Source organism: Alligator sinensis, unplaced genomic scaffold, assembly GCF_000455745.1.
Source record: "Alligator sinensis unplaced genomic scaffold, ASM45574v1 scaffold155_1, whole genome shotgun sequence".
In the NCBI taxonomy this organism is placed as follows: Eukaryota; Metazoa; Chordata; order Crocodylia; family Alligatoridae; genus Alligator; species Alligator sinensis.
In genome coordinates, this window is record NW_005842877.1 from 146,674 (window position 1) to 172,920 (window position 26,247).

At 49.7% G+C, this 26,247-nt stretch overlaps 1 protein-coding gene across 7 annotated transcripts in view; it reads left to right on the plus strand.

Moving 5' to 3' along the window:
- Positions 1–4,681: 4,681 nt before the first annotated feature.
- SPTB (spectrin beta, erythrocytic) overlaps positions 4,682–26,247 on the plus strand; it is a 122,506-nt gene continuing 100,940 nt past the window's right edge. For 4 of the 7 annotated variants that reach the window (XM_025192003.1, XM_014525772.2, XM_025192005.1 and 1 more), the window contains exons 1-2: positions 4,683–4,815; positions 24,806–25,006. In XM_025192003.1, coding sequence (XP_025047788.1) covers positions 24,859–25,006 — 148 coding nt within the window. In that variant the 5' untranslated portion in view covers positions 4,683–4,815; positions 24,806–24,858. Of the gene's footprint in view, positions 4,816–24,805; positions 25,007–26,247 lie in introns of all 7 variants that reach the window. The other 3 variants (XM_006035820.3, XM_006035821.3, XM_025192004.1) reach the window with 2 other exon arrangements.

Below are 26,247 nucleotides of genomic sequence, written 5' to 3' on the forward strand. Positions count from 1 at the left end.
ACCTGGGGAAGGGCATAACTTCACTGTACTTGGGAGTGCTGCCACAATGCCCCATGCATACCAGCTCCTGAGACAAAGCCACGTGGATGCATGAGAGCTACCCTGAATGTCTGCTTGGTACCACTCTCAGGTGCCTAAATTGGGTGTTCTGATTGGCATGTGGCCGGGACCGCTTCAGGGTGGCTGTATCACCCTCTTCCTGAGGGGTACTGCTAGGTACAGTTGGGTGGTGGTAGATAAGGCCACTCTGCTCCTTCCTGGAATAAGGTTTTAAACAGTAAAACCTTATTAAAACCTTGTTTACTGACATCTTCCATCTTGGAGGAGGTGTCAATGCCACTAACTGCAAAGAGCCCCTTTGCAGTGATTTCAAGTCAAAGAAAGCAGGGGCAATCCATCTGGCCCCATGGCCTCCTTCTGTGCTGACAGTTGCCTGTGGACACTGATGGTGTAAGGAGGGAAGTGGCCTGTGAATGAATAAGTGGTCAAAAGCCCTGCAGGCCTAGATGGACAGAGTCGGTGTGTATTGTGACTATATTTTAGGTGTTGTCAATTGGCAGAGGCCATAGGCAGTTCTCCAATGGTGCAGTGAGCCCCGGGACTCTGCTTGGATCCATGAGGGGCTCTGCTCCCTGTTTCCATCTGTCAAGGCCATCAGCTGTATGACTCGTACTCCTATTCCCACCCCAAATGCCAGTCCAGAGTGGGGCAACAGGGCTGAGGAGAGGCAGCACTGCCTGTCAGCTCATGCTTGCTTCTCTTGCCTGCTTCTTTTGCTAGCTTGACCTTCAGCTCACCCTAAGGCTTGCAGCACTGATGCCAAGTGCCCCACAGCATCTTGCAAATGCAGTGCACATGTCCGGGATGCTGGGTGGGGAGCTGACCCCACAGGCAGCGCTCTGTGTCCCCCCCAGTGAAAATCATCTGGTCTTATGCCTGCTCTCTGTTCCCACCTCTGCGGGTGGGCACTGGAGGGTCAGGGTGGAAGGAGGGAGATGAGATTGCAGGGCCTATCCCTGGGATGGACTGCACCCATGTAACTTGCACTCTGGATTGGGGAAGAAGGGGAAGTTACAGAGGGTGGGTATGGAGAAAAAAAGAGGAAGCAAAATAGTAATTGCGTCTGTGGCCCCACCATCCCCATGAGGTTGAATCATTCTCCATCTTATCCTCTGCTCCTGTGATGGTGCTTTGCAGGGAATGTCCCTTCTAAAATGAGAGGAATGGGCAATCCAACCCCCTCTTTGGCTCCATTAGTATATATGGGAGCGAGTCCAGATCTTGGGTGCCTGTGGCCTTGGTGACACCAAGCATAGAGGGGTAGGTTCTGAATGAAGAAGCCATAATCTAACAAGAGCTGTCTTGTGGGCAGGGCTCCTAGGAGTTAGCCTGTTGCATCTGAGTGTGCCCCCAGGTCCCACCATGCGAACTGAAGCTTGAGAGAGGCAGAGGAAAAGGAGAAGCCAGCAGGGCCAGAGCAGATTGCATGGCATAGTATCTCTCTTCCTGACCTTCACTAAGTGAGATCAAGACTTTGTAGAGGAGGAGGATCAGGTAGGGCTGATGCATAGCATGGCACTGACCCTAGGGGAGGTGGGAAGTGGCCTGGAAACAGACCAGGTCAGGGGGCAGCAGCCTTTCCCCAATGCCAGCTGGATGTGATCAGATTGTGGCTGTGGGTTGGAAGTCTCCACCTACTTCTTCCTTCTCTTCCCCCTCCCCTACCTGTAGCCAGCTGCCTGCACTCGCTCAGCTCCAACAGGTTTGTGCTTCACTCAGTATAGATTCCTGAGAGCCCCTCTACAGAAAGGGAAGCACAGACAAGGGGGGGTAGCAGGCTCTGCAATGGAAGGGAGTGTTGCAGAGGGGATGGGTGGTATGGTACAGCCCTGTGTCACTGATCCCCTGTGCTGGAATAGATGTCTGTAGGCTAGATTGGACATCCACAGACTGTAGGTGGCAAACCTCTGGATTAGGAGGCTTGCCAACTCTCATATCCTCCCTCGCTCGTGGCAGCAAAGCCGTGCTAACAGACAATCCTTAGGGAGCACACCAACTCTTGTACCATCAGTAATGGAGGTCCCAGGCAGTAATATGGTGAAGGTCTGGGTTGCCCAATGTGAGAGGTTTCACAGCCTGGCCCTCAGCATTCTCTCCCTTTGTCTCCTTGTTTTGGGTTTGAACTAATCTGAATGAAGCCCAGTGACCCCACACTGAGGCGCTCTTCAAGGAGGGTGCGGTGCGGTTCCAGCCCTTCCCTGTTGCTTCGTTGCAGATCTGTTGCAGGACAGTCACCAGGCACCCTGGGTCACAGTTCTCACCAGCTGCTCCCCCTCGCTCAGTGCAATACAAGGCAGCTCTTATCCCACAGTTCCTTGGGTTTTAATGTCCTTGGCCTCCTTGCCGCATCTGACTTGGATCAGGCAAGGCCCAGAACATGCCTGCCAGTATCTACTGGGAGAGGCAGGAAGGGCAGTTGCTTGGGGGAGGATAACTGCCAGGCATTTAACCTTCTTTTCTCCTCTTGAGCATTGCATTGTTGCCCAGACTTTCATTGAGGACAGCAAGCTCCCTCCCCAATTCTTAAAATAAAACACCCAGCTGTCCCAGAGCCAAGAGGCCCCCATTGTTCCTCGGCCCAAGGCCGAGCATGCAGGGAGGACTGCGCTCACATTCAAGCTGAAAGTATCTCACAGACGTGGGGCTAGGCAGGGGGCTGGACCCAGACTTTCCCTATGGGGCTCTGAAGGTGCAAGGGTGGGGGTGGGATTTTCAGGGTTTAATCAGCCTGGGTCCCCATGGCTTCTAATCAAGGTCAAGATCCTTGGGAGCTTTGAAGATCCCCTTCCCCTTGTCCAAAGGCCCTTGCTGGGCCAGAAGCTCTGTTGCATCAGGCTCTGGGCAGCAATGGAGATGGCAAAAATCCATGTTGCAAAAACCACATGATCTCAGTAGATTCAGCCTTCAAGTGGAGGGGACACAGGAGACAATCAGCATGGATAGACACAGATCCATGTTTGCTGATTTGTTGTTGTAGCTGCATAGAGAAATAGCAGCTTTCCCCTTACTGCTACATTCTTATACATGGACTGAGGAGCTGGTGCTGGGGTCATGGTGCTATGAATCACCTTATTGGAGGAGTGTCCAGTGCAAGGTGGAGCACAGAAGGAAGACTGGGGGCCTTTGTATGAAGAGTGGGCAAAATGCTGGCCTCATTAATGGTGCAAAGGAGGTGGTGAGTTGACATGGTATGGTGTGGAAATAAATGGAGCTAGGTTATGAGTGGGGCACAGGAAAGATGGAAGAGAAGGAGTATGTATGTGCAGCGTGGAAAAGGAGAGGGGGATTGGTCACGGGGGGATATATGGAAGCCATAGTAACCATAGTTAGTGGAGATGGCTGGGGTGAGAGGGTTGCAGCTAATGAGATGGTGGAGTCAGGCTGGAGTTTGGAAACATTAAGGAGAATTTGGATGTGCCTGGGAGTGTTGGTGAGTGAGACAGAGGCAGAAGGGTGGGGGTTCTGTCAGCAGTGATGGGAAGGGGCACTGAGCAGTGAAATCTGGCCTGTCTAAGCTGGTTCAGTGGACCACAAACAGAATATTGAGGAGGTGCTGGAGACACAGGCCAAGACTCCTGATTTGTTGGAGGAGGTGGGTGTGTGTCATTGAAGCTGTGTAAGTAGATGCTGTTGCCCAGAGTGAGGTCATGAAATGGGAGTCCAGCGCAATTTGGATGCACCTGGGAGTGTTGCATTGCTCCAGCCTCCTTGAGCAGAGAGCAGCTCTTCAGCTCCAAAGGCTCCCACATCACGTGGGGCTCTTCTGTGGGGCGTGAGGCACTGTCCTTCCTGTTGTTCCAAGGACATTGGCAGTAGTGGTCTGCATTTTCTGGAGAGGTGTGTGCCCCAGTCAGATGTAGAAAGCAGGCAAAGGCTCAGGTTATGGGCTGGAGCATGGCTTATAGGAGCTGAAGGACTCTGTACATGCTGGAAAGTGACTGTTAGTAACATGGCACGTGAACACTGTGGGCTGTGAAGTCACACTCCTGGAGCTTACTGTGGTGGCTTCTGATACAGCTAATGCAGACAGCCATTGACACACAGCAAATTGTGCTGGCCATTGCCATCCCCAGAGCTCTCAAGGATGCAGGCATCTCTTGTGCTTTGTTAAGTGCAGACTCGGCTGTTTGTGTCCGTTTACTGCTCATACTAGCCCTGGCATTGTCGTTCTTGTCTGTTTCACTGGTGCTCCTGGCCATCACTTAACTGCCCATCCAGCCAGCCTCCTATAAGCAGTGGGGATTATCTGTCCCAGAAAAAGGTTCAGAAGTCATTGGACTGTGGCCTTTCGTGCCTGACTTGGTATACCAGGGAACCAGAAGGCTCCTGCTACTTAAGAGGAAACTACAGCAGGCTGAGCTGGCTCCGGGAAAGCTAGCAGCTAAGAAACTAGCTACCTCCTAGCTGAGTTGCAGCCAAAGCCAGCAGTAACAAGCACAATGGATAGACAGCCAGGCTGCTCAGGGGCTAAGAGCTGCAAACAGCAGTTAAGCAGCCATGAGAGCAGGCAGGCAAGGCCTTAGGGTCAAGGTGAACAAACGCTGATGGCTGACCAGAAGGAGGTGGGGCTTAGCATGTATATAAGCTCAGGGCCTGAGTGTAGAGGGGCAGTCTGGACCTGGAGGCAAGAGCCTGAGTGTGGGAGGAATACAGGAAAGTTTTTATCTGGCACTAGGGCTATCTTGAGGAAAGCAAAGAGTGCTGCTGCCCTGCAGGGGTGTATAACCTGGGGTAAGGGCAGGCCTTGTTATGCAGGTAGGTAGCTGCTGTTTATGTTTGGACCCAGAGGGGGTTTAGTTTTGTATTTTCAGTAACCTAGTTGCGTTCCCCTCCTCACCCCCATCCCTGTAATGTTAGTTCCTCGCTGGGCAATCTGTATTTCCCTACTGGCTTTGTCATCTTTTTGGATTCACAATCCTAAACATCTACTAATAAAATTCAATGTGTTCTAGCCAGAGGGCATATTTCTTTATCATTTACCCATGGTTTGGGATTGGGGCTAGTAGAGGTGGTACAGAGGTCTCAGCCGTGCCTGAGGGCATGAGAGTGTCTGGAGTCTTGCACTATCTGAATATGAACTGTGGCCTGATCGTGCTGGAGGGCATCTATTAGGCCTGTGCGAAGTGGCTAATATTTGCTTCAGATTCGGTCGATTCAGGGGACAGCGATTCGCTTTGGTGATTCGAATCACTGTCCTGATTCGATTTGGCTGAATCTGATTCGGAGATTCAGCAGCAGCAGAATCTCTGAATCAGCCAGGCCAGGACCATCCCCTGCCCCTCTCCCAGCCTGGCAATGGTTGCCCCGCCTTCCCCAGCTCCTGGTACTGGAGGGGGAAAACATGCTGCGGCTCTGTGGGTGCTGCCGGGCGGGGGGTGGTCCCTGCTGCCCCCCACTGCCCCATGCTGCATGGGGGGGCTCTGCATGAGCCCCTGAACCCCCCCCACTCCCCCAACCTCCTCACAGGTGCCCCACACAGGCCAGCTCTGGCCCTTTAAGAAAAAGAAAAAAAAATGAAGAAACCCTGGGACTTGCTGCTGGCGGGGTGATCCCCACTGCCCCTTGCCATGTGGGGGCTCTCCAGGAGCCCCCAAAGCCCAGAGGTGTGAGTCCCAGGGCTTTTCTCTGCTTTATTTTTCTTAAAGGGCCAGAGCCCCAGCAGGCAGGGCAGCGGGGTGGGGGTGGGGGGTCGAGGGGGCTTGTGCAGAGCCCCCCCATGCAGCATGAGGCAGTGAGGGGCAGCAGGGATTACCACCCCTGCCTGGCAGCACCGATACAGCCATTGGGGACTGCCTGATCAGCCAAAGCTTTGGAGAGCTTTGAATCGATTTGGACCTTTAAATTGCTCCCCTGATTTGATTCGGATTTGGAGATTTGGTTACTGAATCGGGCTGAATCACTCCTGAATCAAATCACCACCCGAAGCGTCGCACAGCCCTAGCATCCATGGTGTAACTAAGTCATTAATAGCTGTCCCAAAGATGGGGCTATTACCACTGATTCAGCCCTTTTGGGGCACTTCACTCCCAAACTCTAATGTGTTGAGCCAGGGATTTTAGTCAGCTGGGTAATCTCTCCTCCTGGAGGCATCCCCCCCCCGCCCATGCCAGAATTAGCAACAACTTTTCAGTTCTCTGATTCCTGAGTTTGGGAATCAATCAGGAATCCACCCAGTTCTGGTTTGAGGTGATCTCACAGCAGAACAGCAGGTGGCTGCTACCTGTCCTGGTGTGAGATCAGCAAGGATCCTGGTTTTCTCTGATTTAAAAATTGCAGATTCTCTGATTAATAAAACCCCAAATCCACATTTTTCCATGATTAAAATGAAACACCACTATACATAGATATCAGTTGAACACAATGTTTTGTTGATATTTACCATTTTAAAGTTGTTTGGAAGGCTACCAGTGCCTCAATCACTAAATAAGATACATTCTAAATACCTGTAAATGCTGGTGTTTGATTTGGGCTTTTTTATCATGGAAAATCAGAGCTCCCCCTGCCCCCTTTGCTCATCAAGATGTGGGTCCAGATGCAGTTGTCCCCCTCTCTCCCTGCCCCCCTCCACTGCTTTGTGGCACTGAGAACAGCCCTACTATGCTGCTGCCCTGCCTATGCCATTGCCCCTCACTCCCCACCCACAGTATCCTAACTCCTACTGGTGCCTCTCATTCCCCACACACAGTCCCCTGGGCCCTGCTGGTGCCTTTTTAATCCCCACCCACAGCCCTCCCACCTCTGCTGGTGTCTTTTACTCCCCACCCACAGCCCCCACAGACATGCTGGTGCCCCTCACTCCCCATCCACAGCCCCCTGGCACCCCCAGCCCTGCTGGAGAGAGCCCCTAGCTGCCAGAGCTATGCGGCCAGGGACCTGGGTTCACAGCACCTCCTGCCCCTGCAGCAGCACCTGAACTCCAGCTGCTACATGTGGGAGGTGGCTGCTGCTGCCACAGAAGGGAGCATGGAGCCTGGCTCCTAAGGCTGGCATAGCCAGAGCAGAGCCCATGGGGGAATGCGCAGTGCAGGCTGCTGGCTTGGGCTCCCCGCCCTGTTCCCAATCCCCAGGGCCTCCATGGCCCAGTGGGCAAGACCCAACACAGCAGGACAGAATGGGGCTGGGCAGGGAAGCTCAGTGCTGCTGTTGGCAGCTCCACACTGCCCTGGTGAGGTACCCTCTGCCCACCCAGCAGCACAAGGGGTACAGCTCTGTGCCACTGCCCCTGCTTCTGCTGGGCAGGCAGGGGGCATGTCACCATAGCGGCATGGGGATCCCAGCACTGGCACCAAGCTTCCCTGCCCCACTCTGCCCTGCTGCACTGGGTCTCGCCTGCTGGGCTGCAAAGGCCCCAGAGGAAGGCCAGTAGGGAAGAGAGCCCTGAGCCTGCAGTTGGCAGCCTGCTCCATGCACAAATCTGGGGGGCACATGCCATCCCCCAGGAGTGCACCCAGCAGTGGGAAGTCAGCCTCTGCCCCCTGGACAAGCTGCCTGTGGCTCCATCCCATTCCCTGCCCAGGGCCCTGAGGCCACACACTCCAGCCCCAAGCCCCATACACCGCCCCAGCCAACAGCAGCCCCAGCCCTGCCCAACTCATTCCCTACCTCACTATAGAGGCCACAATCCCCTCCCCACAAAACTTACCTGCCGGAGCTGCTCTCCAGGCTGCCTGGCAGTTGTGTGCATGTGTGAGTCTGCACATGTACATGGCACCCCCTGCATGGCCACCCTCCTCCTGCCCCTCCCAGCCCCTTGAAGGCTGGAACTCTGCCGTCTGCAAGGGGAAACCCTTGGTTTCTGGTGGGTTCTTTAAAAGAGAAAATCTGGATTTTTTCATCTTAAAATGAGAAAATCTGGGTTTTACTGCATTTTTACGTGGCATATGGAAAACCCAGATCCCTGGAGGTCAGGCACACATTGTCCACTCACAGTATCTTGCAGTCTCTTGACCAGGGTGGGAGAGATGCTGTAGTTTCTTCTGAGGTGGTCACCAGAGCCATCTGGTTCAGCTGAAGCCCATTTTAGGCTGTGGCTGGTCAGAAATATTCCAACTAAAGAGTTTTTTTTCCCTCTGTCAAGAAATGCTGAAGAGATAAAACAAAACCATCTAATAGAAGCATACTGGGGCTGTATTATTTTTACATTTTGTTATAACCCTTTTGACTACATTCTTTTCACTTTTATGTTAGACTGTCAGTGGTATTGGAGTGCCTACCTTCCATGTGTCCCCATTTACACAATGCTTTAGTTATAAGCTGGAAACATGGAGGCTGGGAGGATCAAAGGAGCCAGGGTGCCATGTGGCAATGCAGCTAAAAGATGAGCTCCTGCATTGGTTTCAGCAGTTTGACAGTAACCATGTTTCTCTATGATAGCTGAAGCCCATGTAGCCCAAGGTCAGGCCTGGGATGAGCCCTTCTCTCATAACTACTGGTTTTGCTGGCAGCCTGCAGGTGATCTAGGTTTGTGATGCACTGTTCAGGGAAGAGTTGGGGGAGAGAAAGACAGTGGTCAGGGCCCCTGCGCTAGGTTGTATTGCCTCCTTTGTTTAGTGATGGTTGATGCATTAGTTAATGAGGATGCTCCAGCCCTGGCTAACAGAGGCAACTCTTTTAGCTCGTGCATAGATGTCCAGAGACCGTAGGTTTGATCCTGCTGCTGCCAAGCCACTCAGGGTTGCAAGGGTAAATTCCTGAAGTTTTGCACCAAGCTTCTTGTATTTCACCAGTAGAATTGTCAAGCATAATTGATTAAATCAGCAGCACCTTGGAGGCTTTCCCAGCATTACTTTGCTTTCCCAGCGTTAAGCGCGTGGCAAATACGACGCCACCATGTCATTTTCCAGAGCTAGTTCTGCACAAAAGTCCCACGGCTAGGTCAGATCACTCCCCACCACAGGCAACCGACTGATGCTTTATTAGCACAGAAGCAGTGAGGGATGGGAGTCATTATGCAAAGGATATTGCCCATGGCTTTTCTCTGTCAGATGCTGTTAGTTCTGAGGCATCGGTAAGTAAAAGCAAGACCTAAAGCCTTTGAGAATATCTGCTCTGTAAATGAATGTTGTCAGCCCAGTTTAATCCTGTGGGAGCGACTCCAGAGCAATTTTCCTTCTCTAGAGGATGGGTCTGTGACAGCTCTGCTTTATGGGAGAAAACACTGCTTTTGTTACTGTTGTTTAAGCACTACTGTAATATGAACAATCAGGGCTCTGGCCCAGATCAAGGCCTTGTTCTGCCAGGTGCTGTGCATGAAGTGAGAACAAGACCTTGCTCCAAAGAGCAAGGGAATTTGAGGTACAGGGGATTGAAGCAGTTTGCCCAGAGTCTCACAGAAGGACCAGGAGTAGAGTGTAGCTGTCCTGATTCCCAGTCCAGTACCTTTCTCCCATTAGATTATACTTGTGTCACTGATACGCACCTCCCATACCTAGAGAAAACTGCACTCTCCCTTGAATGGGAAATGTCAGGCAACCTTAACTACAATTCCATCTCCTACATTCCAGTCCTAAAATTTGATAGCTGAACAGGATTCAAAGCCATTATGTCTTCCAGAGGTCTCAGCCTAGTATCAATGCCCTGTTTCTGGGAATCAAGAGCCCCCCCACCCCAAAATAAATAAAGACTCCAGGTAGAACTCAAGGCAGAGAGCAAACTCTAGGCCGAGAGCAAACTCTAGGCCTGTTTGCTGAGTTCCTTCTCTCCCAAAGCTTCTTTCTTTCATCCCAGAACTAAGGGCAGCATTTCTTCCCCAGAGTCATAATTTGCCTATGCACTGAAGGTATATTTGTGCTGCACCAACTGCAACTCGTACATCTGGAACTGGTGCAAGAGTACTATTAAGAAACACCCCATGCATGGGCATCTTCAGTGACATTGTGATCTAACCTTAGAGCTCATCTCCCTAAACTTTTCCACCACTGAGGATGTATACCAATAAATACTAATTCAAAACCAAACATAGGCCTAGTGTGCTTGTTAAATTTTTGCCAGCATTCCCTTGTTAGGTTGGAATGTGAGAAGACCATCTCTCCTTGACTGATACGGCTATGGTGATAGGTGTCACACATGGAATTTTCTGGAGCTTGGGGAACTGGTTCCAGCTGTATTGGCAAAAGCATTCTTCTGCTTGTATAAGCTGCACTGCAGCCATATTCATGCAGGAGTATGATGTACTTGAACTAAACTCTCCTGATCTGTGCTGAACTCCGCAAATCTTGCCTTTTATTAAACCCTGACATTTTTAACATTCTTTACAATTCGTGTGCAGATTTTTCAATGCTGAGAGCAATTTGCCAGCAGAATGACTGTCCTGGGGAGGTGGTAGACTCTTCCTCACTTACAGTTATTAAATCTAGACTGGGTGTCTAGCCTTTCTGCTCAGCCAGACGTTCCAGCTGGTGGCAGGGGTCCCTAGGCAAGGGGTCCTTGCTGTGCTATGCAGAGGGTCATATTACATCTTCAGAGCTCATAGTTCTGCAGCAGAAATTTACACACATGCATGTGCTGTTCCATAGATTCCTAGGGTTGGAAGGGACCTGTTAGATCATTGAGTCCGACCCCCTGCTCTGGGCAGGAAAGAGGGCTGGGGTTAAGTAACCCCAGCCAGGTGCTTGGCTAATCTCCTTTTAAATGCCTTCAAGGTCGGGGAAAGCACAACCTGCCTTGGAAGCCCATTCCATATTTTGGCAACCCTTACCGTAAAGAGTTCCAGCATCATTCTTTTTTGATGTTGAGTTTCATGCTTACTCTTTGCCATGCCATGGACAAATGTTTACAGCAGTAGTCCCTGAAATTGGGATATGATGCTCTGTACAACTGTGATCATTACAGATTCCCTTTGTGAATAGACCTGCACTTCTAATTCACTTCCTCAGCCTTGATAATGGCAACCTTTTTTATTTGGGTGCATGTATGTGTTTATTGTTATCCTTCCTCATTTCTAAGTGGTTAAATGGACTTCTACAAACAGACTTTTGTGCTCAAAACAATCCTGGATGAGTTCAGCCCTGAGGAAAATGGTTTTGAAAAGTCGTATATGTATGAAAGCCAGGGGAGGGGGGGTTAGAATGTGACATTCTTGCTGCCTCTAAGGCCCTTTCTTTTATATGATTAAGTGGCAGTGCAAATAAGCAAAAAATTGTTCTGTTAGGAACCAATGCAGCAACACTCAAATCATTGCATTATTGTACTCTGGACTCGAAGCTTTGGTTGAAAAAGGAAAAGGCTCAAGGTGCCTCAAATGTGTCTTATAGGATGGATCATGTGGTAGGCCTGGTCAGCATCAGAGACATTTGTGCAAGGGATGCTCTTCCAGTGCCTATCTTTCATCCTTGATGGCAGAGCTGGAGAGCTCCCGCAGGTGCCACCATCAGCGGCAGGAGCAAAGCTGGCAAGCTCCTGTAGGTGGCGGTGGCTCTGTCAGATGGGGCACATGCCCCCCTCTCCGCCCCCGCAGTGCCCTTCCACACGTCGCCTATGCTATCCCTACTGTGAAAGTCTTGCCATAGGGCAAAGTCCTTAGTGCAGACAGACCTGCAGAGCCTGATTCAGCAATGCAAAGTTTCCCTGGCCCTTAGAGCAGGGAGTGGGTTGCAAGCATCTTTCCTGCTGCACAGTCATTGGACAGTTCCAGGGAAAAGGGATGTTGGGAAGAAACTGAGTTGATCTGCTATGGCCTTTGAAGGTGATTTGAATGTTGGAGAAGAGAAAGAAGAGGAGCTGGTACCAGGTGACCAGCTTTTCACAGAAATGTCCAGGGATTGAGAAACTCTGTGCAATGGTGGAAGCAATGGCCAGGATGCAAGTGGAGGAAAAAAGTGAGGCATTGGCACATGCCTGAGTCTGCAGGCAGCCTGTGATACCAGTTCTGAGTCTGGTGTGAGCTACCCAATGATCCTGAGTGGTATTTCAAGGCCAATCATTATAGGAGAAACTTAGCCCGTATGGCTGCTATGAAGATATTGGGGGTTGGATTGGGGTATTACTAAATCATCACAGATTTAAGAGCTGCAAAGCTCTGGCTCCACAATCTGTTCCCTCTTCTCCTCCCCCCACAGCCCTCACATATAAAGTTTCCTCCAGTCTTGCTTGAAATGGAGAGGAAAGAGTTGCTGCATCCTTTCCCAGAACCCAGGTGGCAGGTGCACAGAGCACTCACTGAACTGTTGAGAGGGAGGGTACGGCGAGTCATGATATAATGTCACCCAGGACACAATCTTGGTGTGTGGGTGTGAACTATAAACAGGGATCACTTCACTTCCTTCCTGCCCCTTCACTTCCTGTCCCATCAAAATGGGGCCATCTCTAAGGCAGAGCGTGGTGGTAGTGCAAAGTGACACCATCCATTTAAAATCCATTCTTCCATCCAAAAACACTTGCCCTGCTGTTGCTACAGGGGACAGGAAGTTTTTCTTATTTGGAAACTCAAGAGAGATTTTTGAACAAAAAGACAGCAGTGCCTGTTGCTGGTTTGCTCTGCCAACTGGACAGCACTATGTGGAGCAGGTCTCCTCTGTTTCCTGGCTTGTTTGCATGGGTCTTCCCTGGGTTTTAGAAACTTGCATCTTTCTCCACATGAATGTGGGCAGTCAGGCTAGGGCTGGGGCAGCTCTGGCAACAACACACAGCCCATTGTCTGAAATTAACTTCATCTTGGGAATAGCTCCTGTCCTGATGGTGTGGTAGTTTGGAGTGGGAGGTGATTTGAACTCTGGCTTGTAATTAGCAGGGCTTATCTCTAAATCAGCCAAAAAATTTTCACTTGCATACTCCAGGGAAGGTGCCCCAGGATGTTTTAAAGACCACAAGTACCATGGCTTCGGCTTTATTCACAGATTGTAAGGCCGGAAGGGAAGATCATTGGGTCCAGCCCCCTGCACCAAGCAGGCAAGACAACTGGGGGTCAGGTGATCCCAGCAAGGTGACTGTCCAGTCTCCTCTTGAAGATTTCCAGGGTAGGCGATTGCACCACCTTTGGAGGGAGCTTATTCCACACTCTGGACACCCCTGACTATGAAGAAGTTTTTCCTAATGTTGAGCCTGAATTGATCTTCCAGGATTTTGTGGCCATTACTCCTAGTTTTGCCCTCGGGTGCCCTGGTAAACAGTTGCTCACTAAGCCCTTGATGTACTCCCCTAGGGTAGTGGTAAGCTGCTACCAGGTCCCCTCTCAGCCTTCTCTTCCTCAGGCTGAAGAGTCCTAGATCCCTCAGCCTTTCCTCATATGGCTTGCCATGTAAGACTTATCATACGGGTGGCTCTTCTTTGGACTCTCAAGCTTGTCCACATCCTTTTTAAGGAATGATGCCCAGAACTGGACGCAGTACTCCAGCTGCGGTCTCACCAGTGCTGAGTAAAGCAGAAGAATCACCTCCTTGGTGTTTACTGGAGATGCATCAATTGATGCATGCCAGAGTATTATTTGCCCTACTGGCAACAGCATCGCACTGCTGGCTCATATTCATACTGTGATCTATTATGATTACCCCTAGGTCCCTTTCATTTGTGGTGCTAGTCCCATCCAAACAAAAGCAGCCCTCACACCACCTTGGGACATATCAGTATAGTGACTAGGGCTCGCCCAGTTTGAGTGCCTGAGATCTGATGGGAAGAGAGCTGGAGCTAGTATGATGTACTGTGCTTGTTGTCATAACACAAGTGTACACACATACTGTTCTCTCTCATTACATGGCAGCTATCAGCTGCCAGTGCATGCCTGCTATTTGCTGTCGTTGCAGACTATTGCCTGTGTCCACGATCTGCTCTTGTCAGGCCTCCAAATGCCGGCTGTCTGTTCTCCCACCATGTGCTTGTGCTCTCCCTGTGGCACCCACGCATGCTGTCATACTGCACACATCACACACATGTACATTCAGGCACCTGCCTGGTGCTGTAATCAGGATGGATTGATTTAAACCCAAGTACTTTAAATCACTGATTTGAATGAGGATTTAGATCAGCAAACAGGAAACCTTGATTTAAATTATTACTTTTAATCTTGTATTGCATTTGTACTCTTTCATTGCTTTTTCTAAAGACAAGCTGATTCTCATCAGTTCATTTAACCTGGTACTTCTTTTTGCTAACCAGAAACTAATCCTTTATTTAGGCAATTGTACAGCTGAACATTTATTTTATTCAAAGGCTTAATTTTTGTATTTGTACTACATTGGAAAGTGGTGAATTGTGCTTTTCTTATTTGATAGATGATGCTTAATTTTTGTATCAGTTACTTGTATCCAGATCCAGTTGGACAGAAACTGAAATTTAATTAAATGCATAACATCAGCACTTTTAATTTTTTTTTTAGTTAAGTAAAGCTATTTTAATGTTCTGGATGCAAGAGTCAAAAAGTAAATTTATGAAAATTACATTTAAAGGTAACTGATATTTTAAACAAAGGAAGGATTATCTGTAGTAAGTGAATAGAATTGCATGTTCCACCACCCATGTCCTTCAAAGTCTTGGGTCTGGGAGTGATTCTCTCCAGTATTGTTCTTATCCATTGGGTGGAAGAGGAGAACAAGACTTTTTGCTTTTCCATGTTAGACTTTCGTGTAGGTTTTCATTTCAGAATCAAAATTGAATGGATTTTTAACAAGAGCATTTAACTTGAACACCATCAAATTTGAATTTAAAAATCCAACTAAATGAAACACCTGTTTTTTCAAAATCATCAATATTTATCCATCTGGAGAGGGATGTGTTCACAGAATAGGTGTTGTCATTAATTAAGATTGTGTATTTGCTGAGGAACTTTGTGTGTATGTGTACGTGTGTATGTGGAAGTGGACACTGTGACCCAGAGCCTCTTCCACCTAAGCATGAAAGTGGACTTGGTTGTTTTAGCAGGATTTTTTCCACCCTGCTTCAGTTCCTAGAAAACCATTAATGTGCCTACACTGGTAATACATCACCATCTCAACCTTGAGACTACATCACAGAAAGCAACAAGGAGAAGCAGGACCCACCTGTTAATGGTTTTTCAGGGATTTTAGTAGGGTTGAATAGGGTCACTATTAAGCACCTGATAGCTGGAAGAGGATCCTGCCATGAGTCAAGTCCCCAGCTGCAACCAAATGGGTCTTTTGCTCAAACTGTAGGGGAGCCAGTGTTTAGCTCTTGTGGCCTGTGGTTCAATCCTCAGGTGTCAGAAGGGCAATGCTGATGAGATGTATTTGGTTAAACCCTAGAAAAGCGACCTTTTCCTATGACAGCAAATAAAGCAAGGAAATTAGGGCATCCTAGCAGTGTACTCAACTGGTAGTTCTCAACAACTATTTCACATCAAGAGATGTCAAATTCTGATTCGAATGTGAAGATGATCTCTCGCTAAAGTGCATGGATTCCTCCTGCAGGATGTGGGCAGCCTGGGGTGTAGCCTGAGTCAGATCTCCTGCTTCTGAGCTGAGACAGCAGCTCTGTGGTCAGTGGCATGGCACCAAATGTCTGCATGTGGTATTTCTGATTAGGGCATTTCCATAGGTAGGGCTATGACAGGCTGTGAGATGGAGGAGCGCTGTTTGCCCCAGATTAAGTTGGGTTGCTGCATGTGGATGTTTCCAGGTAGGTTTTTTTGTAGCTGAGTTTAGCATCAGCTCATTTCTCTCTGAACATCAGCAGGGAAGGGTTCTGGTGTTTAGAACAGGTGGCCTGGACTTAGGATGCCTGGGTTGTCTACTTCTGATTTACAGTGCAGACTTCAGCACATCACTGGACCCCCTCTGAACCTAGTTTTTTTTACCTGCAAAATAAGGATAAAATGTCCTTCCCACAGAGGGATCGCACTGCTAAATCATTAGCAGCCTCTGCACATTTCTGTAACTAGCTCCCCAAAGCAGCAGAAGCAAAGGCTAGCTTGTCACAGTCTTGCAGTGACACAGGGGGTGCCAGAGTTGTGTTAAAAAAAATGTGGCTTCATTTGCATCTTCATCCTAGTAACATTCTCCGCGCTAATAGCCGTGGGAATGACTTTGTAGCCGGTGTTCAACTGCTGAGCTGACAGAGCAAGGAGGGCAGTAAGGCCTGGAAAGCTTTACCATGCTGCAGAAAACCCTACCCTGCTGGTGATGTGTGAAGCGTACAAGGATGAGCACACCTCTGTTCCCAGCACATGGTTGCCATCTCCTTCTCCTTTCATTTGTAGGAGGTAACTTCCAATTGTAACCATTTCCAAGTATCTTACACTTAACATTTCTCAAAGAAAGAAAGACTTAATTAGAAAATGGCATGTTTTAAAAATTGCTATTGTTTGAAAGCATTTTATAAGACATTTAGGTTGTTAGTTGCCCTGTAAAGGGTGTTGTCACTTCTTAGGGTTTTTCTTTCCCTGATACTTTTATATTGCAGTTGGGATTGTTTGGCTTACTAACAAGGCAAGATTTTTTTTTCCAGTGGCCCAAAAAAGTTGTCATCCACCCCCCACCCTTTTCTTTTTTTTTAATTAGATTTTTTTCTTTTTCCAGAAAATTTTCATTTTCAAAACTGGGGGCATTGGGGAACTGATTTAAAATATTTAAAAGAATCTGAAAAGTGGACAGAATCAAGCTATTAAAAACGTAATAGAAAAGAGAAAGCTTTGTAATACTTGGAATTGTCTGTGAAATGTTGGTGTTGCCTTGTAACTAGGTCTGTTTTGCCCCTTATGGGGTGTTTTGTCACCCTTTATACGAGTCAGACTTTCCTTTCTCACACAGCCTTTATATTAGTTGTTGGATCTGGGCAGCTAACCTACAGGAGGGCAGGGTCTTGGTGTGTGTGGTTAAAGAGGTCCATGGCTCTTTATTAAAAGGTCTTAAAGGGTAATTTGTGTCTCAGAACCAAAGTTTAGAATGTCATGCCTGTCTCGAATTAGGTGAAACATGACTTGGGCCTAATCTATACATCTACTTAATTACCTCAGCTAAAATGCTGCTTGAATATAATTGTCAACTCCTGTATTGACCAACAGTCTTAAAACCAATGTACAGCTGACTTTTAGCAGTGCAAACGCAGAGTGCAACCCAGCTCTAAGCTGGTTTAAATGTGCCAGCACAAGGACTTTTGACATCATTATCCTTGTTGCAGAAGATCTGAGGGGCACAAGAATGTCTATTTCAGATACCCTACCCCAGGGCTTGTCCAACATGCGGCCCTCCAAGCCATTTTCTGAGGCCCCAGGTGCTGCGACGGGAAACAAAAGTAAACACTGTACTTCCGTTTGGGTGGGGGGTCTGCTTCCTGGGTGGTCTTTGAATATGGCTTGCCGGCCCACTGGGTGATAAAAAGTTCATGAGCCAGCCCCACATTCAAAAAGGTTGGACACCCCTGCCCTACCCTGTTTTCTTTCAGTCCTGAGAACGATCCACATAGCCCCAGAGGCCAATTCTAGAGGGTCTTGCACATCACAGTGAGATTCCAAGGCCTCATGGTTTAGCCAGTCTTCATTCCCATTGCCATCTCTAGCTCAGTGTGCTGAGATCTTCCATTTTTCTGACCCCACCAGAAATTCCTCTGCTCTGTTTTCCTGGTTTGGTGGTAGCACTGAGACCATTAATCATCAGTGTCCTATACTTGGATAACTTGCTGGGAAGCATCATACTAAAGGTTACAGGATCTTCAGTTTCTTAATAAGCCATGGGTGGGTCCTCAGCGTGGGGGAGGACTCCTTTGACACAGCAACAACTAGGACAGGACACCAGGAAAGATGGGTCCATTACTATATCTGTGGTGCCAGCACTCCCTCAGCATGGCAGGTGGGGCAGAGTGGCAGCTCTGGGAGCAAGAGTCAAGCTTCTCCCCTCCCCTTTCCCCTGAGCAGAAGAGCCATTAGCAGGCAGTTGAGGAGCCCTGCTGAGGCCAGCCCTGCTCTCCTGGCCACTGGCTGGCACAGCGATACCACCCAACCCTCCCTTCAGACCTTCCGTCATTGTCATTAGAGCAGCAGCCCCTTGGCCAGAGCAAGCAGGCCAGGCATTCAGAGCAGGGATGGAAGCCAGGGAAGTGGGGCCAGCCCAACTCCTCCTGAAGAGAGATGGGTTCGTTCCCCATGGTTTAATGATTCCCTCCCCATGACTACAACAACAGGCAGAAGGGACCTGGCTTGATGGCTGCATCTCCAGCTGGTGGTCAGGCTCGGCGAAGGGGAAGGGAGGACGCCCATAGGGTCAAGACACAAAGATAGCTCTGTGCTGCAGCAGAATCTGACTACCTCTGTCTACTCCTGCTGGTGGTAAGATCAGTGTGTGCCAGCCCCCTCTCTCCCTGCCTGCTAGGAAAATGCTGGCAGCCAAGGTGCGGGAATAGAGGTGGAATTGAAAATGTAGGGCAGTCTCTCCCTCAGTCTCTCACGACTTCTTGTATCTGCGTGTTGCTGTTGTCTGTCACATCAGCTGCGGCAGCTTGCCCCTCTCCACTGGAATCTCTTTGGCTTCTGGCATTCACCACTTTAATCTGGCTAACTTTCCTGAGTGGGGCCATGAGATGCATGACTGCAGTGCTCTTGGAGCCTCCCAGAGCCTTTCCAAGCTGACAGTTGCTCCCAGACCATTTCATACGCCACCACTTGCTATCTATATCTTTCAAATGACCTGCCCAGGCAGGCGGGTGCCTCCCCCATGCCCCCATCCCTGCTTGCATTCTGAGAGGGGAAGAGCTCAGCGGCAGCTGTTACTGGTATGGCCAAGCCATGCTATTTGGAGCTCTGCTGCTTTCAGCGGGGAATTTCCAGGCCAGGCTTGTTGCAGACATCCCTTCCTAATTCCAACCAAGGACGGGGGGCCCTTCTGGGTAGTCCACTATCTATGCCAGGAATTGCAGGGGCTTGCTACAGCTGTTCTGGGTGATGCTGAAACTCGTGCTCTTCAGCAAGCTATGTGATAATGTTATCGAGCTGCACCTTGGAAGCGCTTTGCTGGGGACCAGGCCAGCAACAGCAGCCCAGGGCTGTTCTCAGCCTTCCACTGCAGGGAGCCATATGCGTTCTTAGCCCTGTGTGTCCAGACAATCCAGCTGTTGGGTTATCTGCACTTGCTTTTCTTCCTTCTTGTTGCCCATCATCATGGGAACCATAATGTCAGATCAGTCACATACCTACCATACTGGGCAGGAAGGTGGTAATTATTCAATCATAGAAAAGTAGAGCTGGAAGGGCCTCAGAAAGTCCAGAGATGGCCTGTTTTAATGCTGCTGGGCCTGTTGTAATTCAGCACAGATGACCCTATCTTTCTCTCCCTTTTCTGCTGTGCAGATTGAATAGGGGGTGGTAGGCAAGGTAGCAGTACACAGCTCTCTGGTCCCCTGGTACCAGTCATACTGGATCCCCTGGGGAAGTAGCTTGCAGTTGGCCTGGTACTATGGAAAAGAGGGTGAGAGTATTGCTCCAGAGAAAGGGGGGATCTCCCCAACAGCGGGTCTTATGTGCTCTCTGGCTGAAAGAACTAGAATAGCAGGGCCAGACTGAGTACACCATTCCTTCCAGTCTGCTTGAACCATCCTTGTGATAATTCTGCTAGAGCAGGGGCCAGCAATGTTTTTGAGAAGAATGCCAAAAACACCTGCAATGTTAGCATACCAGGGGTGGACAGCAGGAGAGCTGTGAGGGACCTGATCCTTGTTGTGGCAGCACAGCCCTGGCCCATTCCCCACTGTCTGCTCTGAGGTGCACACACCAAGCAAAATGTCTTCACATGCCATGCTCTGGCACCTGTGCCCAGGATTGCCTACCCCTGTGTTACAGTACTGGAAGGAGCCCAGGCCATTAGTGCAGAAGTAGCAGGGGGAGGGAATGTGGGCTTATAGATCAGGCCCTTGGCTATGACTCTAGAGCAGCAATTCTCAATCAGGGTGCTGCTAGTGGAATTGTTTTTAGGGTGCTGTACAATATTAGCATGGTTAAATGTGCAAACACCTATACCTGGTTCACAAAATAAACTCGGAGATTTCAATCAGGAATCCATACTGCCACATGCTGACCTGTTGTGTAGACTTTGAGTTTTTTGCAACAAAAAAATTGCTGTATTATTTTACCACAGTCAAAAAATAAATGAAAGTTAAGAGCTGGTGTTTTCTGAGGGGTCCCTGATGTCTAGCAAGGAGTACCTGCAGTCTAAAAAGGTTGAGAGCCCCAGCTCTCAAGACATGGGTCCAGTTCCTGCCTGTGCCACTGAGCAGCTCTGACCTGAATAGTATGATTATCTTGTGCATTTAGCCTGGAAAGCTCCTTGAAGCAGGATCTGTCTCTCAGCCTTTGGCTGTTCAGTGCCAGGGGTGTAGGATTGCAAATGTATGCTAATAACTATTAATGTAATTCTAATACTAATGACTATTAATAAGAATGCAGGGCAGGACGCCTGCTGTGCAAGCTACATTTCTGCATGGCCCTTTCCAAACAGCCCCTCAAGTAGTGCTGCTATCAACAGCTGCACATGGGGCTAGTGGGTGGGGCAAGGGAGTGGTGCCACAAAGTGCAGGAGGGCTGCAAAAGTTCCTGAATTTTTGTTAGGAAGCCTTTGCCTGCTGTTTCAGCATATATCTTCTTTAGCCCAGACAAATCTTCATTTAACCTTTTCTGATGCTAATTGAAGGGTAATTAATCACTAGATCAATTCACCTGCCACTGCTGCATGCTGTGGCATTTGGCTGAGTATGCAGAAGAGCCAGCTGCATGCTAGGAACCTGCTGGCAGAGCAGTGTTGGAAGGAGGATTTTTGGGGTGATATTTCTATGCCAGAGAGACAGAGTTAGCCATGCTAGTCTGAAGTCAAGCAGAAGGCAGGGTAGATTTGCACCTTATAGATTACCTAAATTAGAGATACAGTCGGACCCCGAGTTACGCGGGGGATACGTTCCTGAAAAACACTGTAAGTTGAAACCGTGTAACTCGAGGCATTAAGTCAATGGAAAACAGGGGGATAGGGACCTGGGACCAAGATTTGATAACATTTTTTCATAATAAAAGGATATTTTATCTCTAACCACCAGACCATATTCAGGTGCCTCCCTGACCTTCCTCTTTAAGTTGACCTACTTCACTTCATATTTTATTTTCATTGGCTAAAGTGGGTGAACAACACTGGGGATGTTTCTGCCCCCAGGGGAGCAAGGATTCAGGCAGGAGCCCTCCTTCCTTTCAGGACAGTGTCCATCTGAATTGCCTGACTTCCAGCTCATCTGTGACCGCAGGTAGCCAGAGCACTTCACTGGGAATCAGGAGTTACAGACTTAAATCCCATTTGGTGAAGGGGTCCTATACCTTGGGGTTCCTATGTCCAGTGCCTTCTTTCCTTCTCAAACACTGGAGGAAGAAACCTGGGTTCTATTCCTGCTACCAGCAGTGTTTATGCATTTTGTGTTGGACACTTGTTGGTTAGAAAACAGGTATGAGTGGCAGCAAGACTACGACCCACTGGCCTCCCCCTACCAGGGCCCAAGGGCACGCTCTCTCTTGTTTGCTCCCCTCCTGGGCCCAGACTCTTTCACATTTGCCTGGCCCAGGCCCAGCTTTACCACTAGGAGTGGAGGGTAGTCCCCACCCAGCTTAGCTCACAGCCTCTCCTAGGAAGTGGGCAGTGGAGGTTCAAATCGCCACAGGGTGAGATGGGCCTAGGTCCATATATGTTCTGCTTCCTGGGTGAGTGCTAGTGCCACTAGGCTGTTATGCCATAGGTAGGGATCCCTGTCCCTGCAGTTTGTCCAAAGCCCAATGCTGTTGTCAATGTGAGTTAGGCATCCTAGTCAGGTAGGGACTACTCTCCAGGTGCCTGGCACCCTGATATTTTGGGGATGCTAACCTGAGCTTGGATGTAAGTTGTCTGAGAAGGAGTGTGCTTTCAGACACCTCCCTGTGCCCAGAGTTCCCCACTGGCTTCCTACAGATGCCTGGGTGTGCTGGGTGGCACTTCCATGGTGGCTAGCAATTTCCATCGTCTTTGTGGGTCCTGAGGGCCTAACCCTATGGATATGGTTAACACATCTAAGGCAAGGTGTTGCAACACATAAATGGTGGCACCCATAGGAGCAGATTCAAATTGCTCCCAAGTGACATGCCCAGGATCATGCTGGAAGTCTCTGTCAGAGCCAAGACTTGTCTCCAGTTCCCTTCCAGCTACCCCATCTCTCAAATGAGGGGTTCCCAATGAAGCTGGCTGCATTTCTGAGGCAAGGAGGGAAGACAAGGATGGTAGGAAGAGAGGAGTCACCCAAACAGTGGAAATGGGAATGAAGGATGTTAGGCATTGCAGTGAGCAGGGCAGGTGGGGTGAGGATATTATTTGCCTCGATGTTGAGGAATTTCTCTCTCACAGGAGCTGTGATTGCTCCTGGCCAAGATTGTCTAAAAATAGGAGCTTCCAGTACAGTGGCTGGCTTCCCTGAGCAATAAGCTCCTAGCAGCTCTCACCAAGGCCCGTGGGGCTGTAGAGTGCTCTGCTCTTCAGAAAACCAAGCAACAGGGCTAAATGCGTACTTACAGACATCTATGCATCCTAGTCTTGGGAAGTCAGGCTGCTGCTGAGACCATTGGAACAAAACTTTCCAAAAAAACCAAAATCCCTTTCTCCAAAGGAATTTAGGCCCTTGGGAACTTAAATGCCCTGGACTTTCAGTAAAACATAGGCTCCTAATCACCTAATTTACCTCTTGAATATGAGACAAGGCCTCTAAATTTAATTAATCACTGTTGAAAACCTTGTTCTTGGCTGCTAAAGTCAGGCTGCTTGTTTTTAAAACTCCTGGCCAGGGTGCTCAGCTGGCAGCAAGGGCTAGGCATTTTTCACCCTACCCATTGCAACCCAGCCAAGCCCAATGCTGTCAGCAAGGTTTTTACATGTTTGAAATCTCTCCCTCTAGTGCAAAATCAGGTTCTGATCCTGTTGGTACCATGGTGTGTTTTGGAGAGGCTGGCTTCTGCAGTCTGCAGGGGCTAGTCAGTTTCTGAACTGTCACTGCTCCAGGCTGCCAAGAGCAGGGGGCTACAGTGGCACTCTTTGGTCTGTTCTGGCCCACATTTTTCTTCTTGCCCTGAATTGTTGTTGTGTGCTGTGGAGCAGGAGACATGTGGGACTTCAGAGGCATTCCAGCACTGAGCAACGTGATCACTAGAGCTATGTGTAGCATGCAAAGTAGTGCTTTGGGACCCTCCAGGAAGAGAGATAATAGAAATATATGGGGTTTACAGCTAGTTCTAGTTGGTTCCTAGTAGACATAGAAATTTCCTGGGCCATATCTCCCTGTGGTGCCATCTGGGAGACGGTCAGTGCAAGAGCTGCCTCTTTCCTCAGGGGTACTTTGCAGCAGCATCCAGTGAGGCTGGGGAGAGGGAGCCGCACTTGGTCGCTTCTCCAGCTCTGGAGGAAACCATAGGCATATTAATATGCTTGGAAGCTGCAGGGAGCCCCTGTCCATTGCTGAGGCAGTAGTCCCAAATAGAATTTCCTACTGGAACCACTTGGCAGCCAGGTTGGAAGACCTTTCCTGGCTGTCTGCCTCTGCATTTTTGCTGGAGGGATTTTTTTGCTGGAGGAAGTGGTCTGTCCTCATCCAGTTACCTGCAAACCTTCAGGGTTCCTGCTAAGCCCCTACATGGTTCCTTGTTATGCACAATCCCCTGGGCTACTACCAGATCCCCTCCACTCCTTGTTACTCACAATCCCCTGGGAAGGTAGTGCCCCATTCCCCATGTGAGGCAGGGCTGACTGGATTGGACTGGACCATGGTGGCAGGGGGTGGTCCCTGTACAGGGCCAGGCCTTTGTGGGAGGGAGGGGAGGTGCCCCAGTTAGAGAAGGTAGTAAATGAGCGATTGACAATTCCTTGGGTGGTGTTAGAACAGCTACCCTGCCCTGATCCCTTTAGGGACAGTGTAGTCCAGAAACCCTCACCACCTGATCAGGAGCAGCCATAAAAAGTAAAGGTGATTCATTATTTTATGGGATCTTCCTTAAGGCTGCTGGAGCTGAACAGGGATTTTCCATCAAGATGTGGAGATGGGCTGGGGGAGAGGGTTGATGGAAGATTTCCCTGTCTGGATGGCATCTTCTATGAGGAACTCCTACAGCATGGGTGGTCATGGATGTTGAATAAAGTCGCAACAAAGCAGTTGGAAATGTTGAAACAGAATGTATCCAGCAAAATAATTTCTTGTATTTTCCAGTCTGCAGAAATTTTCCATATTTCAGCTTATCTTCCCAGTTCAGGATGGGAAGAAATGATGGAATTTCACGTGCGACAGGAATCCAGATTTCTGACCTTCCAGGACATCCAGACAACCCTGCTTTTCTGAACAGACAGGGCTTTTCTTCTGAGCTGCATTGCAGGGTGGGGGCAAGTTCAGGCCTTGATTCAAGAGATTCAAGCACATGCTTATGTCCCCTTAAAATTCATAGAACTTAAGCATATGCCTGAAATTAAGCAGACACTATTCCCAGGCATTAAAAAAATATGACCCCAAATGCTATGAGACTGACTTAAAATGTGGAGATTAAAGAAAAATGAAATTTGCTTGGGGTTCTTTCTGCTTTTGATACTTTGAGTCATACTTGGAAGCTACTCATTTCTAAGTCACAACTCTATCTGTGAAGCCCAGATCAGAAACCATCAGCTCCCCATGCCACTGACCAGTGCTCATAGGGCCACTGCAGTGTTGCCTAACATGCCAGAGCCTGGGGGACTGGTGGCCATGCAAGATTTTTAGCTTCCCTGAACAATTGTGGCATATCGCTGGTTGGGGTGGTCTCAGGGAGAAGCTGACACTCTTGTGTGCTTTTCTGCAGGGTCCCTTTCTCTGTAACCAAAGTAGGAACCACTGTGGACACCAGCACGGAACATGGCGTCAGACAATGACTTTGATCACTTGGACATTCAGCAGCAGTACAGCCGCATCAACACTCGCTGGGAGGCCTCTGATGATGAGCTGGACAATGACAACAGCTCTGCTCGGCTCTTTGAGAGGTCCCGGATCAAAGCCCTGGCAGGTGGGTGCTGCTGTTTGTTGCATGCTTCTTTCACCTCTGCACTCTCTCCTCTTGGGGCCCTTGCACAGAGCTTCTTAAAATGCCCATGGCTAATGCAAACAGTCATTTATACTGGGCAAACATTAGGTCAGTGAGACTGGAAGGGGCCTCTTGGGCTGAGTCTGGTGCTGGCCCTTGACCTTCACTTTAGGTCTCGGTGATCAAGACTGCATTCACACTGTGTTCAGCTACTTCATGTTCTGGCTCAGGGGTCAGCAACCCCTGGCACACGTGCCGAGTGTGGCATGTGAGGCCATTTTGCTTGGCACACCGCGGCCAGCCCCGGCTCTGGGAAGCTGCTGCCAGCGACGGAGCCTGGACTGCTTCGAGCAGGGCTTGCAGCACCCCAGCTGCCTGCTGGGAGCAGCTTGGGATCCCAGCTGGCAGCAGCTCCCCAAAGCCGGGGCAGCTGCAGCCGGGAGGCTCCAAACAGCTGTGCCAGGCTCTAGCACCAGCTCTACACCAGCGTGTGCAGGCCGGTCCTCCGAGCGGGCAGTGTGGGAGGGGCCTGAGGCAGCGCAGCCCTGGTCTCTCCCCTGCTCCCAGCATGGAGGTGATAAGCCTGGCTCAGCTGTTTGCAGCCTGCCCGCTGCTTGCTGCAGCTGCCCAGAGCCTGGGCTGTCTCCAAACGGCTGTGCCGGGCTCATCACCTCTGTGCCGGGAACAGGGGAGAGACCAGGGCTGCGCCGCCTCAGGCCCCTCCCCCACTGCCCGCTTGGAGGCATGCCTGCACATGCCAATGTGGAGCTGGTGCTGGAGCCTAGAGCCTGGCACAGCTGTTTGGAGCCTCCTGACTGCAGCCACCCTGGCTCTGGGAGGCTGCTGCCAGCCGGGATCCCAGGCTGCTCCCAGCAGGCAGCTGGGATGCTGCAAGCCCTGCTCAGAGCAGCCCAGGCTCCAGCAGCTACCCAGAGCTGGTTCATCTCCAAGATGAACATGAGTCGGCAGTGTGACGAAGCCATCAGAAAAGCCAATGGCGCTTTATCGTGCATCAGCAGATGCATGATGAATAGGTCCAAGGAGGTGATACTTCCCCTCTGTCGGGCACTGGTCAGACCACAGTTGGAGTACTGCGTTCAATTCTGGGCGCCACACTTCAAGAAGGATGCGGATAACCTGGAGAGGGTCCAGAGAAGGGCCACTCGTATGGTTAAGGGCCTACAGACCAAGCCCTACGAGGAGAGACTAGAGAAACTGGACCT